Source organism: Anas acuta, chromosome 11 (genome assembly GCF_963932015.1).
Source record: "Anas acuta chromosome 11, bAnaAcu1.1, whole genome shotgun sequence".
Taxonomy (NCBI): domain Eukaryota; kingdom Metazoa; phylum Chordata; class Aves; order Anseriformes; family Anatidae; genus Anas; species Anas acuta.
Window position 1 is genome coordinate 20,556,879 of NC_088989.1, and position 14,382 is coordinate 20,571,260.

The 14,382-nt window shown below is 41.6% G+C and overlaps 1 protein-coding gene across 10 annotated transcripts in view; it reads left to right on the top strand.

The window, feature by feature from the left end:
• CACNA1D (calcium voltage-gated channel subunit alpha1 D) overlaps window positions 1-14,112 on the top strand; it is a 244,308-nt gene extending 230,196 nt beyond the window's left edge. For all 10 annotated transcript variants that reach the window (XM_068694613.1, XM_068694612.1, XM_068694614.1 and 7 more), the window contains 4 exons: window positions 1,211-1,374; window positions 4,904-5,025; window positions 6,482-6,802; window positions 11,905-14,112. In XM_068694613.1, the coding sequence (XP_068550714.1) occupies window positions 1,211-1,374; window positions 4,904-5,025; window positions 6,482-6,802; window positions 11,905-12,198 (901 nt within the window). In that variant the 3' untranslated portion in view covers window positions 12,199-14,112. The remainder of the gene's footprint in view (window positions 1-1,210; window positions 1,375-4,903; window positions 5,026-6,481; window positions 6,803-11,904) is intronic.
• Window positions 14,113-14,382: the final 270 nt, after the last annotated feature.

Genomic DNA, 14,382 nt, shown 5'->3' on the forward strand with positions numbered 1-14,382 from the left:
CACATTTGTATTACTGAACAATGTGCAGACTTGTATTGACCAAACTCTCCTTGCTGTAACTGCACAGTTCTCATTTTGTAACCCAGTTCCTCTTGGTTTTCTCACTCATTTGTGTTTTCTCTGGCCAAAACTCAGAATAGTAGCCTAGCTAATTGTGATATTTCTGTCACGTAGGGTTAGTTTGTTTTTTTTTCAAGGTCCAGTTGTGTGTAACAACTGTTACCTGATTGTTTGTATTTAACTCCTTTGATCTTTGCATTTAATAACTTAATTTTAAGGGGAAAAAAAAAAGCCTTAATTTAATTTTGACAAATCAAAGCTTTTCACTGCAGCTTTGTTTCACACAGTCTTCAGAAGTGGACTGGGATAGGATTTCCTAACTTTAGAAGAGTGGTTCCTAAGTTACTTTGGCTTGAGTATTACTGCTGTGATGTGGCTTCAGCAAAGTTGCTTCTTAACCTTTCATTTGGACTTAAAAGATCTTCAGTAGATTGTGGTGTTCTTCCTCACAATAGCTGTGCTTCCCTCTGATGAGTAAATTTAACAACTGCTCAAAAGTAGTAGAGGAATTTATTGCCTTTTATTTTAGAGCCATAAATGAATACACACAAGTGACAGACACTCTTTATTCTCCTCCTCCTCTCCTATCTTTTTTGCCATCTGAATTTTGACAAGATTGGCACACTCATGTGCATCTTGTTGGATTGCATAGAAGCCAAGATTTGCATAAAAACTAAGTTATACAGAATTCTCAAGCCACTCATTTTGATATGATAATTACAGCCAAATAATAACCTTACAGGATTTCATTTTTGACAAGCATCCAAGTGTATAAGGCTGAGTTCCGTTCTCTGGGTTTCTGTGTTCCATGGGTAGGGTTCACAAAAGAGAATGGCAGGAGCAGAACAGAATATTGTTTTTGTCTTTTAAGCAATTTATATTTTAGCTTGTAATGGTAAAAATTACTTCATTGAAAATATACTGATAAAAAATTAATCTGAGAATTTATTATGTAATTATACTGATAGAAATGTTCATGCTTACTATCTCAAAATCAGTTTGCATACAGAACATGGGTTTTAAAACTGAGTCATGTAATTGTATAATGCAGTTATACTTGGTTATGTTTGGTTATCTTCTAGAAAACACCTAAATAGATCAACTTACAGAAACTCTGAAATAACATTTACTTTATTGTACTTTAACTCAGGCATATATATGATTACCACTGTAGACATCACTGCCATGACTCAGATTTTGAGAGACCAAAAGGTTACCATCACCCACATGGGTTTTTTGAGGAAGATGATTCACAGACCTGTTATGATACTAAAAGATCTCCTAGGAGACGGCTGCTACCTCCAACACCGACACGTAAGTACATTAAGAACAATTTGTTTGCAAATCCAGAATTATTTAAATTTATTAAAAAAAAAATCCAGTTTCAAAATGCTTCTTTGTAAACTGGATTTAAAACAAGACATTTCTCGATTAATGTTGCTAGCAGATTACTGTGTACAGCAGAAGAACCTATCCATCCTGAGACATTGCTCAACCCAGAGATCCTAGCACACAAGTCAGCCTTTTTAATATCTCTTGCATCACTCATGCAGTAATATGAAAATAATTGATTTAACTGCTAGTTTTAACTTGAATCGGTAAATGAAGAGAAAGCAAGGTAGAACACAGCAGTAGTTTTCTCTGAAACTTTGATCAGAGGAATTCAGTGTGTGCCCCCTTATCCAGACCCACGGATGTGCTGTGCTGCTGTTATCCCTCTGGAACATCTCTGGACCTGCTGGCACGTCCCCGTCTCTTGGCAGACATGCTGCTTACTGGCACTGGGACCGCTTCCATTTATATCTTTACCTCTTGCTGCTTTAGTAAACAGTAGACTGAAATATAGCAGTTTTCAAGGAAAACAGAACCAAGAGAGAGCTTAATGGTGTGGGGTTGTGGTTTTTTTGATAGTTTTTGTTTTGTTTTTCTGCCCAAAGAACTTTGGAATGCCTTTAGGTTTTTAATGTGTATCTCAAGTCCCTGTGAAAAATAACAGCATTATCCTGGACCAAGCATCTTATCTGAGATTTACACTGGAAATTCACTCTGCCATCTGTAGAAAGCACCTTAAAATTCTGTGCTGCTCCTGTCTGGGAAAACGTTTCAGTGTATAGATTGAATAATTTTTGCCAACATATGTTTTTTACTCATTTCTTTAACTGTCCTTTCTTTTAGTTCTCAGATCCTTCACTTGGTTTCCCTTCCTATCAAGCACAGTGTTTCTCTGTCTGCATTACTAAGACCTGTCAGGCTTCTTATCCTTTAATTTTGTTTTTGTATGTTCCAGGCCATACTACAGAGGTTAGCAGTGCTAATCCTCTGGTGAAATTAGGTGCAGATGCAAAGGTTTTGGAGTTTGGCCTTCTGACACTTCACAGGGAGGAAGCACTTTGTCTGGGTTGTGAAATGCAAACTAAACTCCCTTTGAGTGTTAAACTAATGAGAGTTGGTGTGGAGGGGTGAATGCGTGAGAAACATAACTCAGCTCCATGCCACCCCACAGTGTTCCTAAGGGTACTCAGGTATAGCATGGTCAGCACTGCCAAGTCTGTTACACATGTCCCTGAGTGCTCTGACCATATACACAGTGCCATCTGGACATGTAGGGCACGCAGCTCCTAAGGATAAGCCTGTCACTTTCTGACCTTAAGTGGGGCAGATAGAAAAAAGCACAAAGACTGAGTCTCATTCTACAAAGGGTAATAGCTCAGCTCAGCTGAATGTCAGCATACAGAAAGCTGATGGCTTTCCTCCAGCAGCAGCAGGGAAAGATTTCAGAAAAAGGGGGGGCTGTGAAAGGAGATTTCTGTACATCTTTCTACAGGCTGCTCTGATAGCAGAGGAATTTTAAGCCAGAGAGATGGATGCTTCAGATATCCGTTCCATAAACTGTAGGATAACAGCCTTCTTGTAAAAATCCTCTGGGGTCTTCTTGTGGAAGTGTTGGAAAGGCTGAAGGCTTCCTGTGACTGCAGCCTTTTGGCTCCATTTAACTTTTCTGATGAAGTTCTGATGAGAGTATACAACAGATGTCTTTAGAGGAAGTTCACCAATAGGGTGAACTAAGCAGGGTGCTCTTTCTTACATGCAAGCAGCTAGATGAATGTACTAGATAAGAGGGTATTTGATATCCTAGGATAAAAGGACCTACTTTTGATCTAAGTTACATAAGGGAGGCATAGGAAGAGCTTCAGAAAAGCCCTTTGACTTACACCAGTATAATGGCACAAGAGCACAGTCAGGCCTCCTATCTTAAGCACTTTTTTAATGTTCAGGAGCACAGATGAGAAATTTTAGAGGCTTAGTATCTCAGCAGATTTTAAAAGAAGTTCAAGGCTATTATTTGTAGTTAGTTTATGTGCTCTTTGACTTGGAAGGAAGCCTTCATGTTCTCACTTAAAGTGTTAAAAAAGTACTGGCAACATTGCACTACTAGCATCTGAATTCAATCCAAGTTCATGTAACATCCATTATCTTGGCTAAGTACTATAGTTAGTAAATTGAGCTCTGAGTAACTTACAGAAGTGCCCTGAGAACTAATGCTCATGTTCTTTCCATCTGTCTTCTGGAGAGATGCATCTGCAAAATGTCCTGTTTTGGATAATGGAGCTTTATTTATTATTTTATTTTATTTTATTTTATTTTATTTTATTTTATTTTATTTTATTTTATTTTATTTTATTTTATTTTATTTTATTTTATTTTATTTTATTTTATTTTATTTTATTTTATTTTATTTCAGTATTGGGACATTTAGCATTTGTTAGGATCAGGAGCTAAGTTTCAGGTTGATGTTCCAGTATACATAGTTTGCTATAGAGTTAATGAAGAGATGCAGAGTTTGTATTAAAAGTAGACTGAATCGCCTTTCGGAGGAGCCTGGTTTCATCTTGTGGCTCTTTAAGGAACCTCAGTCATTGCTATCCAGCATTAAGGGGCCGGTGATAATTATGGTGAATCTAGAGTTTATGGCAATTAACTCTTCAACTCTCTTTACAACATTCCTGGTGTTGGAAAAAAAGATAGAACTTTCCATTAGTTTCAAGAGAGCAAAATTTTGTATCATTCCTTTGTGCTGTCAGGCTTTTTCCAATTTTCCGATGAGGACATAGCTGGATCTTAGCTGCTCTTCAGCATCCAGGTTTTCTTCACACTGAAACCAACATAAATGAATGTCACCTGCTACTACCCATCGTTCCACAGGCTTTCACCAAGACCAGATGAAACAATTCCACATGAGCCAAACATCTAGATCCAGTTTAGATTTCTATTTTTTTTTTTCTTTCTGACATTGACATGAGCAGTAAACGTTCTTCGTAACAGCAGAGAGCATGGCTTATCATTGCCTTAGGTAACACAACAAACATCAGGAATCAATAATGTTTAGTTGACTTGGACTTGCACCTGGTTTTTAATATTGCATGCTGCTTCCGGGGAACTGGGGATTTGGTATTTTCTTGGGGAAATTGGGCTCATTAGAATGAAGAGTTTATGGGAAAGAAGGAATAAACACTCTTTAGCTATTCACAGGATTTTACAGCAAAACTCTGAATAGTCTGAATCAATTTGCTGCATTATACAATGCTTGGTTTGTTAACAGAGCTGCTTCAAATTGCGTCACTTTAGGCTACTCATGTTTCTGCCTAGGACCGTGTTTGCTCATGTGCTGAATCTATCCTTTATTTATTATCAGCTGTTTACTTCTGTTAGCAGACTTTGTTTCTCATTGGAAGGATATCTTTTTATTTGAGTGCTAGTTGGCCCACACTGAAATTCTGGAAATAATAAAGTTGGAGGAAAAGAAAGTATTTTATTTTCCTAATGAATTATGGTTTTCCTGTAGCAAATAGACGATCTTCCTTTAATTTTGAATGCCTCCGCCGACAAAGTAGTCAAGATGACATACCACTCTCTCCAAATTTCCACCATCGCACTGCTTTACCACTTCACTTAATGCAGCAGCAGGTAAATCCATTTTTTTTTTTTTAAACTAATAATGAATTCCGTCTTTTTAGCTTCCATATTGTACCTCTGACTGTCATTGTTGCTTGAAACAGTACTAGTGGATAGCACAGTTTGCCTGTGCACTACTTCCAGGCCACGTGTGTACCATGTTCTTTCTGCTAGCTGCTAGATGCAAGGCTCCTCTAACATCTGCCTTCTACAAAACATTGAAAGTGGATAGTTTGCCCCATGATTATTTAAGTGGAACAAGCAGCTGGCAAACCCCAGTTTTGACCAGGGCTGAATAACGTGGCAACTATTGATTGATCTTTGCACATGGAGTTACTCAGCTGCGTTTGCAAGTACAACCTATACATTTTCTGCAGCTCATTACCCAGCTCTCGTGCGGCCCTGAGAAAATGGTAATTTGTACAGCCTAGAGATACCATCCATGATCCTTTGAAAATGCTCAGTAGCTGCAAGCTGCTACTACTGCAATTCTTAAGCAGCCTGCATTTCCCTTGGTCACCTGGGTGAGTTCCTGAAGATCTTCCACCGATCTACTGAGTCAGGGGAAACAGGAAAATCTGCGAGTCAGTACTTTGTGTGCAAACCTCAGTGACTGCAGTATTTTCTACCTGCATAAGGATTTAGTAAAACAAAAGTTTATCTTAATGATTTATCTCTGAGTCAAAGGGTACTGTTTCATTTGGTGCTGCATAAAAACTAGTGTTGTTTCAATGAAAATAGGACAATGAATTTGAATTTCTAGACAATCTTGCAGCTCCCAGTATATAATGTAATAGAGATATATAGCACTAGATGGTCATTACAATGCATGAGGACGTTGCTGTGAAATATAGAGGTGCTTTGGGATAATTAAAAGACGTTTTAACAAGCATAGGCAATATATGGTGAATATAAATTAGCTCACGTTCTGTGTCTGGAGCTGCATCTGATTTGTGTGAATCAGATTATTGCTTCCTATTACATTGTATGTACATCTACTTACTTGATCTAAACTAGATCTTGTGGCATGTAGTCTTACTCATTTTTTGATGTTTTTAATTACTTCAAATTAAATTGAATCATTTGGTTTCATATGATCAAACAAAATCTTTCTGTGGCACAAGTCTCTATCCCCTGCATCATCATGCAGAGAGGACTTGTACCAGTAAGAAAAGTTTTTAAACAATTCTAAATGATGCCAGGTGAACAGGTCACTCTTCCTCAGAGGCTGAGGAAAGCAACGTGCTTAAACCAGTTATAATAACAGAAAAAAAAAAAAACAATTTTATCTTCTATCTACTAATCGCATTTCTGTTTCTCTTTTACATGACTCTTAAACATCAGAAAATGCTAACTTTGCATTTTAGCAAAAAAAAAAATTTTAGCAAACAGCTTGTTTGCTAAAATCAGAAATGGGTATGACTGAGCATTTGAAATCTCTAAGTTTTAAAATTCTTTCCCACACCAGGTCATGGCTGTTGCAGGTCTGGATTCCAGTAAAGCTCATAAACATTCACCAAGTCGTTCAACACGTTCCTGGGCAACCCCTCCTGCAACCCCTCCCAACAGGGACTGCACTCCGTATTACACACCTCTAATCCATGTTGACAAGGCAGAATCTACAGAGCATATGAATGGTAGCCTGCCTTCCTTGCACAGGAGCTCCTGGTATACAGATGACCCAGATATTTCCTACCGAACATTTACACCAGCCAATTTAACTGTACCTAATGACTTTAGGCATAAACATAGTGACAAGCAGAGGAGTGCAGACAGTTTGGTAGAAGCGGTAAGTATTGCAGAAACCTCTAAAGTAGTCAAGTGTGTCTGCTCAGTTTTTATGTTAACTTTAAAAAGCACATTGCTCAGTTCATATGATCTCCCTGAAAATGTGGCATTTTCACTTTCAAATGAAACAGTTTTTAGGTAAAGATAGGGGAACTTCTTCTGAGTTGTCATGTTATAAAGGATTTCAGGTAAATCCAAATCTTAACATAAGTGTGAGGGAGCTGGAAATCAAACTGCAAGAAATAAGTGGAAGAAAAATTGGAAACACTTCAAGGACAGGATTTAAAATTAAATTTAAGTTTATTAGACAATGAGGATTAGTTGTAAAGTATCCTTCTACAAGGGCTGTAGGGGAAGGATAGCAGACCAGTTTTCTCTGTATTTTTTTCTATATAAATACATCACTATTTTTGAAGTAATCTAAATAAAAGAACAAGAATTCTATGAATCAATATACTAGGTGCGGAGAGGATGAATAAGGACCACAAGGTTTGAGTTGTAGTATACTAAAGAATGCTAAGAATTCCTTTGTATTATATATAAAAAAAAGGGGGGGGGGGGATTTGAAGATAAGTAAAATAATGTACTGCATTTCTGAGTATCATAGTTACTGTTCCTGCTTCCATCTATCACTTGGATCATTGATTTGCCGAGGCGATGGGCTTCAAAGCAGACGCGTTGTGCAGCGGAGCAGGGGATTGGGACAGGCAGGGCTTTTTTCCGGCACCGAGCCCACTCGACGCAGCCAAGGTTGCCGCCAGGGCACGGCAGCCCTTGCGAGGGAGGTGTAGGCGGAGCCAGCAGCGCCCCCCATGCCCTGATGATCAGAAGCAGCCCCTGGGAGCGCTGCGAGCAGGGCGGGCACACAGGGCGGGGCAGGGTGGGGCAGGGCAGGGCAGGGCAGGGCAGAGCGTCCTGCCCTGCTCAGGAGCAGCTCGGCTGTCAGCTGTCTGCCTGGAGCTGAACCGCCATGGTCTGCACGAGGCAGAAAGCTCTTTCAAGAAAGTCTGTGATGACCCAGACTGAGTGCCCACTCAAACATGCGACAGTTCAGGTCTCTGGATGCAGGGAGTGCCTGAGCCTGTTGTTGCCCTCAGAGGGCACCGTGTGTGTGAGGTGCGAGCAGGTGGATGACCTGGTCCGCCTGGTGGTGGAGCTCAAGGAGGAGGTGGAGAGGTTGAGGGCTATCTGGGAGTGCGAGCGGGAGACAGACGGGTGGGGCAACTCCCTGCCAGGCCTGAAGGAGAGGTACTGGGCTGAGACACCCCAAATGGGGGTGGACCCCCTGCCTTGTTGCAGTTGGGCAGAGGGAGGGGACCTGGGAGTTGAGGGATGGAGACAGGTCCCTGATCGACCTCGCAGGCAATGCCCCCCCTACCGGCCCCACCTTCCCAGGTGCCCTTACACAACAGGTTTGAGGCCCTGGAGCTTGAGAGACCGGTGGGTGAGGATGAGGTGGTAGGTCTACCCAGGAGGATGCCTAGGGCGAGGAAGTTGACTCCACACCTCAGGACTGCCTCCACCAAGAAAGACAGAAGGGTAATCGTTGTAGGTGACTCCCTTCTCGGGGGAACAGGGGGCCCTATTTGTCGGCCTGACCCTACCCGTAGGGAAGTCTGCTGCCTCTCTGAGGCCAGGGTCAGGGACATTGCCAGAAATCTTCCCAACCTGGTTTGCCCCTCTGATTGCTATCCTCTTTTGATAGTCCAGGCTGGCAGTGATAATATTCAAGAGAGAAGCCCGAAGGCTATCAAATGGGAGTTTTAGGGGACTGGGAAGGTTAGTGGATGGAGCGGGAGTACAGGTGGTGTTTTCTTCAATCCCTACAGTGGCAGGGAGGGGTACAGAGAGGACATGGAAAGCCCACCTGATAAACCCATGGCACAGAGGCTGGTGCCAACACAGAATTTTTGTTTTTTTTTTTTTGACCATGGGGCACTTTACACGGCACCCGGCTTGGTGGCCGCAGATGGGTCCATATCTCTAAGGGGAAAATGGATCCTAGGCCAGGAGCTGGCGGGCCTCATTGAGAGGGCTTTAAATTGGGTCAGAAGGGGGACAAGCTGAAACAAGGCTTGTTAGAGCTGTGCCAGGGGTAACAATGGCTAGGCCAGAGGAGAAGGCAATGGCCCAACTGAAGTGCATCTACACTAATGCACACAGCATGGATAACAAACAGGAGGAGCTGGAAGCCATCGTGCGGCAGCCAGGCTATGACTTGGTTGCCATCACAGAAACGTGGTGGGACCACACTCATGACTGGAGTGCTGCAATGACTGGCTATAAGCCCTTCAGAAGGGACAGGCAGCACAGAAGGGGTGGTGGTGTGGCTCTCTTAATCAGAATTTTGATGTCATGGAACTTGAGGCTGGGAATGATAAGGTTGAGTCCCTATGGATTAGGATCAGTGAGAAGGCCAACAAGGCAAGCATCCTTGTGGGGGTCTGTTATACACCGCCAAACCAGGATGAGGAGACAGATGAGGAGTTCTACAGGCAGCTGACAGAAATTGCAAAATTTTCAGCGCTTGTTCTTGTGGGGGACTTCAACTCTCCAGACATATCCTGGAAGCACAACACAACCCAGAGAAAGCAGTCTAGGAGGTTTCTGGAGAAAGTGGAAGATAGCTTCCTGACGCAGCTGGTTAGTGAACCTACCGGGGAGGTGCCCCACTAGACCTGCTGTTCACAAACAGAGAAGGACTGGTGGGAGATGTGGTGGCTGGGAGCTGTCTTGGGCAGAGTGACCACAAAATGGTAGAGTTCTATATTCTTGGTGAAAGCGGGAGGGGGACCAGTAAAACCACAGTCTTACACTTCCGTAGGGCTGACTTTGAGCTGCTCAGGACACTGGTTGGCAGAGTCCCTTGGAAGGTGGTTCTGAAGGGCAGAGGAGTCCAGGAAGGCTGGGCGCTCTTCAAGAAGGAAAGCTTAATGGCGCAGGAGTGGTCTGTCCCCACATGCCCAAATATGAGCCGGTGCGGAAGAAGACCGGCCTTGCTGAACAGAGAATTGTGGCTTGAGCTTAGGAGAAAAAAGAGGGTTTATAATCTTTGGAAAAGAGGGCAGGCCACTCAGGAGGACTACAAGGATGTTGCGAGGCAGTGCACGGACAAAATCAGAAAGGCCAAAGCTAACCTGGAGCTCAATCTGGCTACTGCCGTTAAAGATAACAAAAAATGTTTTTATAAATACATCAACACAAAAAGGAGGACTAAGGAGAATCTCCATCCTTTACTGGATGCGGGGGGAAACTTAGTTACAAAAGATGAGGAAAAGGCTGAGGTGCTTAATGCCTTCTTTGCCTCAGTGTTTAGCAGCAAAACCAATTGTTCTCTGGACACCCAGTACCCTGAGCTGGTGGAAGGGGATGGGGAGCAGGATGTGGCCCTCACTATCCATGAGGAAATGGTTGGTGACCTGCTACAGCACTTGGATGTACACAAGTCGATGGGGCTAGATGGGATCCATCCGAGGATACTGAGAGAACTGGTGAAGGAGCTGGCCAAGCCGCTTTCCATCATTTATCAGCAGTCCCCCCTGGCTAAAGGGGGAGGTCTGAGTCGATTGGCGGCTAGCAAACATGATGCCCATCAACGAGAAGGGCCGGAGGGCAGACCCAGGGAACTATAGGCCTGACAGTTTGACCTCAGTGCCAGAGAAGTTCATAGAGCAGATTATCTTGAGAGTCATCATGCAGCACTTGCAGGGCAAGCAGGCGATCAGGCCCAGTCAGCATGGGTTTATGAAAGGCAGGTCCTGCTTGATGAACCCAATCTCCTTGTATGACAAAGAGATGTGCTTGGTGGATGAGGGAAAGGCTGTGGATGTGGTCTACCTTGACTTCAGTAAGGCTTTTGACACTGTTTCCCACAGCATTCTCCTCAAGAAACTGGCTGCTCATGGCTTGGATTGGTGTATGCTTTGTTGGGTTAGAAACTGGCTGGATAGCCGGGCCCAAAGAGTCGTAGTGAATGGAGTCAAATCCAGTTGGAGGCCAGTTACTAGTGGCATTCCCCAGGGCTTGGTACTAGGGCTAGTCCTCTCTAATATCTTTATCGATGATCTGGATGAAGGCATTGAGTGCACCCTCAGTAAGTTCGCAGATGACACCAGGTTAGGTGTGTGTGTTGATCTGCTTGAGGGTAGGAAGGCTCTGCAGGAGGATCTGAATAGGCTGCACCGATGGGCTGAGGTCAACTGCATGAAGCTCAACAAGGCCAAGTGCCGGGTCCTGCACCTGGGGTGCAATAACCCCAAGCAGCGCTACAGGCTGGGAGAGGAATGGTTGGAAAGCTGCCTGGCGGAGAAGGACCTGGGAGTGATGGTTGATAGTCGGCTGAATATGAGCCAGCAGTGTGCTCAGGTGGCCAAGAAGGCCAACAGCATCCTGGCTTGCATAAGAAGCAGTGTGGCCAGCAGGTCTAGGGAAGTGATTGTCCCCCTGTACTTGGCTCTGGTGAGGTCGCACCTCGAGTACTGTGTTCAGTTTTGGGCCTCTCGCTACAAGAAGGACATGGAGGTGCTCAAGTGAGTCCAGAGAAGGGTGACGAAGCTGGTGAGGGGTCTGGAAAACAAGTCCTACGAGGAGCGGCTGAGGGAGCTGGGTTTGTTCAGCCTGGAGAAGAGGAGGCTCAGAGGTGACCTTATTGCTCTCTATAGGTACCTTAAAGGAGGCTTTAGCGAGGTGGGGGTTGGTCTGTTCTCCCACATGCCTGATGACAGGACGAGGGGGAATAGTTGAAAGTTGTGCCAGGGGAGGTTTAGGTTGGATATTAGGAAGAAACTTCTTTACCGAAAGGGTTGTTAGACATTGCAACAGGCTGCCCAGGGAAGTGGTGGAGTCACCATCCCTGGAAGTCTTCAAAAGACGATTAGATGTTGAGCTTAGCGATATGGTTTAGTGGAGGACTTGTTAGTGTTAGGTCAGAGGTTGGACTCGATGATCTTGAGGTCTCTTTCAACCTAGATGATCCTGTGATTCTGTGATTTGTGATTTAGCATGGAGTTTCTAGTATTTTCCACAAATGAAAAACATTTTTATGATCTGAATGTCCTTCCATAATTCCACTTTATATCTCATTCTCTCCTCTCCATCTGCCAGGTACTTATATCTGAAGGCTTAGGAAGGTATGCAAAAGACCCTAAATTTGTCTCAGCTACAAAACACGAGATTGCTGATGCGTGTGACATGACTATTGATGAGATGGAAAGTGCAGCAAGTAATCTTCTCAATGGAAATATTAGCAATGGGACCAATGGTGATATGTTTCCCATTTTAAGCAGACAAGATTATGAACTTCAAGACTTTGGTCCTGGCTACAGTGATGAAGAACCAGAACCAGGACGATATGAAGAAGACTTAGCTGATGAAATGATATGCATTACAAGCTTATAGTATTTAGTACGGAAAATGATTTTAATAACAGAAAAAGTGCCTCATAGTTTAAAGATGCTAGGCACTAGTTGGAGTTAATAACCTATCAAGTTTTGTACAAGTGATGTCACACCTCAAGGAAGCCATAACTAATAAATAGATTATCTCTGGGTTGCTGAATTGTGATTGAAGTTGGGTACGTCAAGTTCCTCCCACAGAATCGTCAGTTCCTCTGTAGGAATAAGGTTATTTTGAAACCAAGCAGGTTATGACAGTCAAGTTTTTGAGGGCTAGAGTGGGATTCTGAGGTGTAATATCTTGCCTGTCTTTCAACCTTGTGCTGCTGTCCTTCATAGTAGAGCAGGATTTTGTCAATGAAATGTCTGTGTAATTCCAGCACAAAATTGTGTGGGAAATAACAAGATGAGTGATGACAACCAATAATGTCATTCCTTCATTCCTAATCAATAGCATATCAGCTATTCATTGCATATCCATTCTAAAATTATTTTCAAACCTGCCTCCTGATTTCTTTTCTTAATGCTCTTCTAAAATACAGTTTGTCATGCTCTACCTGTTAGAAATCATTGGAAAAAGAAGTTATATAAAGAATATTCTGTCATATGTAACACCAGTTTACATAGGAAAATATCATTCAGATAGTCTGTTTTATGACTATCACGTTAAGGGCAAAACATACTGGAATAACTGCATTCTGACTAATGCACTTGCAACCAGGTTAAAGTAGAATTAGATAAGATAGTTTGCTAAAAATTATATAGTAGAAATTATTGTAAATGAATTGTAATATATACTGATTTGTATTTGTAAAGAGATGTTCTATATTTTGTAATTATTGTACCGTAATTGAACTGCAGCAATATTTATGGACCCTAATTATTGTAACTCCCCACAGAATTCTAGATATAAGTATTTTTACTTGGGATATATAGATCTATAGCATAAATATTTAAATATAGCCACCTCTCATTGTAAATCTCTTTTAGGGATAAACTGTCAAGTTTGAACTTGGCAACACACTTTTTTTTTTTTTTTTTTAATAATTGAGTTAAATGAGTCTCTCTGTGTAGGGGATGCACAGTTGACTATTTGCAGTCTTATACTTGGAAAGGTAAAAGCTTTGAAATTATTTTAACTTTTTGGATTGAAAAATAAGCTGTAATTTTATTTTTGTATTAATCCCATGTGACAAAAATATTAAAATCATTAAAAATTTGACAAGTTCATGCCAGGGTACTACTGCTCATGGGACAGTTCATTTTGGCAAAGTATATTACCTACATAACCTACTTTGATAGGAATTGTGTAGGGCAGAAACTGTTTTACAGGTAAATGAAAATACTTTACTTCAGTATTGCTTACTTAACTCAGCTCAGAAAAAAAAAAAAAAAAAGGATATGAGGAAATGATTCTTCACAGAACCAAAAAAAAACCTTGGTTATATAAAAATATACTTTATTGCCTCTACCTTTTTGGTTTTTTTTTATGTGTAATGTTTCAAAAATTTATTTTTATGCAATCATAAGAGGGCTCAGATATTGTTCACAATGCAGTAAAACCCTGAAATGACTTTGAGGCTAATACAACCTTGGAGGAAAATCAAAAAACACTGAAAGTTACTGTCTATTTTGTTAGCACTGGATAACAATGACTTGTTCGAACAAGTTATCTTGCCAGGTTTTACCTGTAGTTCATATGCTAGATAGCAATCCAGTTCACATTTTTACAAATGTGATGTTTAAATCATGTCAATAAATATTTTGTACATAATGACAATTTCCTATGAATAGCTTACAGACTTCCTTTGGAATCATTCTTATTTCAAATGCCAGGATAAGAACTTAAAAGTTTGTAAATTATTTCTTGACCTACATCATTTTGTATTAAAACAAATGCGAAATGTTCAAAATAAAACTGTGTACTAATTTTATTATACTTGGGACTCCTTTTGCTAACAGTTTTTCACCACGAAGCTCCAAAGGTTAAATTCTGATTGCACTGTTTGGAGAATGAGAGGGAATGCACGGAATTCAATAATCAATCTACTCTATCATAGTGTGCAAGTCTTATGAATGATTACTGTTCACCAGAAAGGAGTAATGTGATTAGAGTAATTCTATGAAATGGCTACTCTTATTCCCCTACTGTCTAGGAGATTAATACGCCCCTTGATGTAGATCTGTG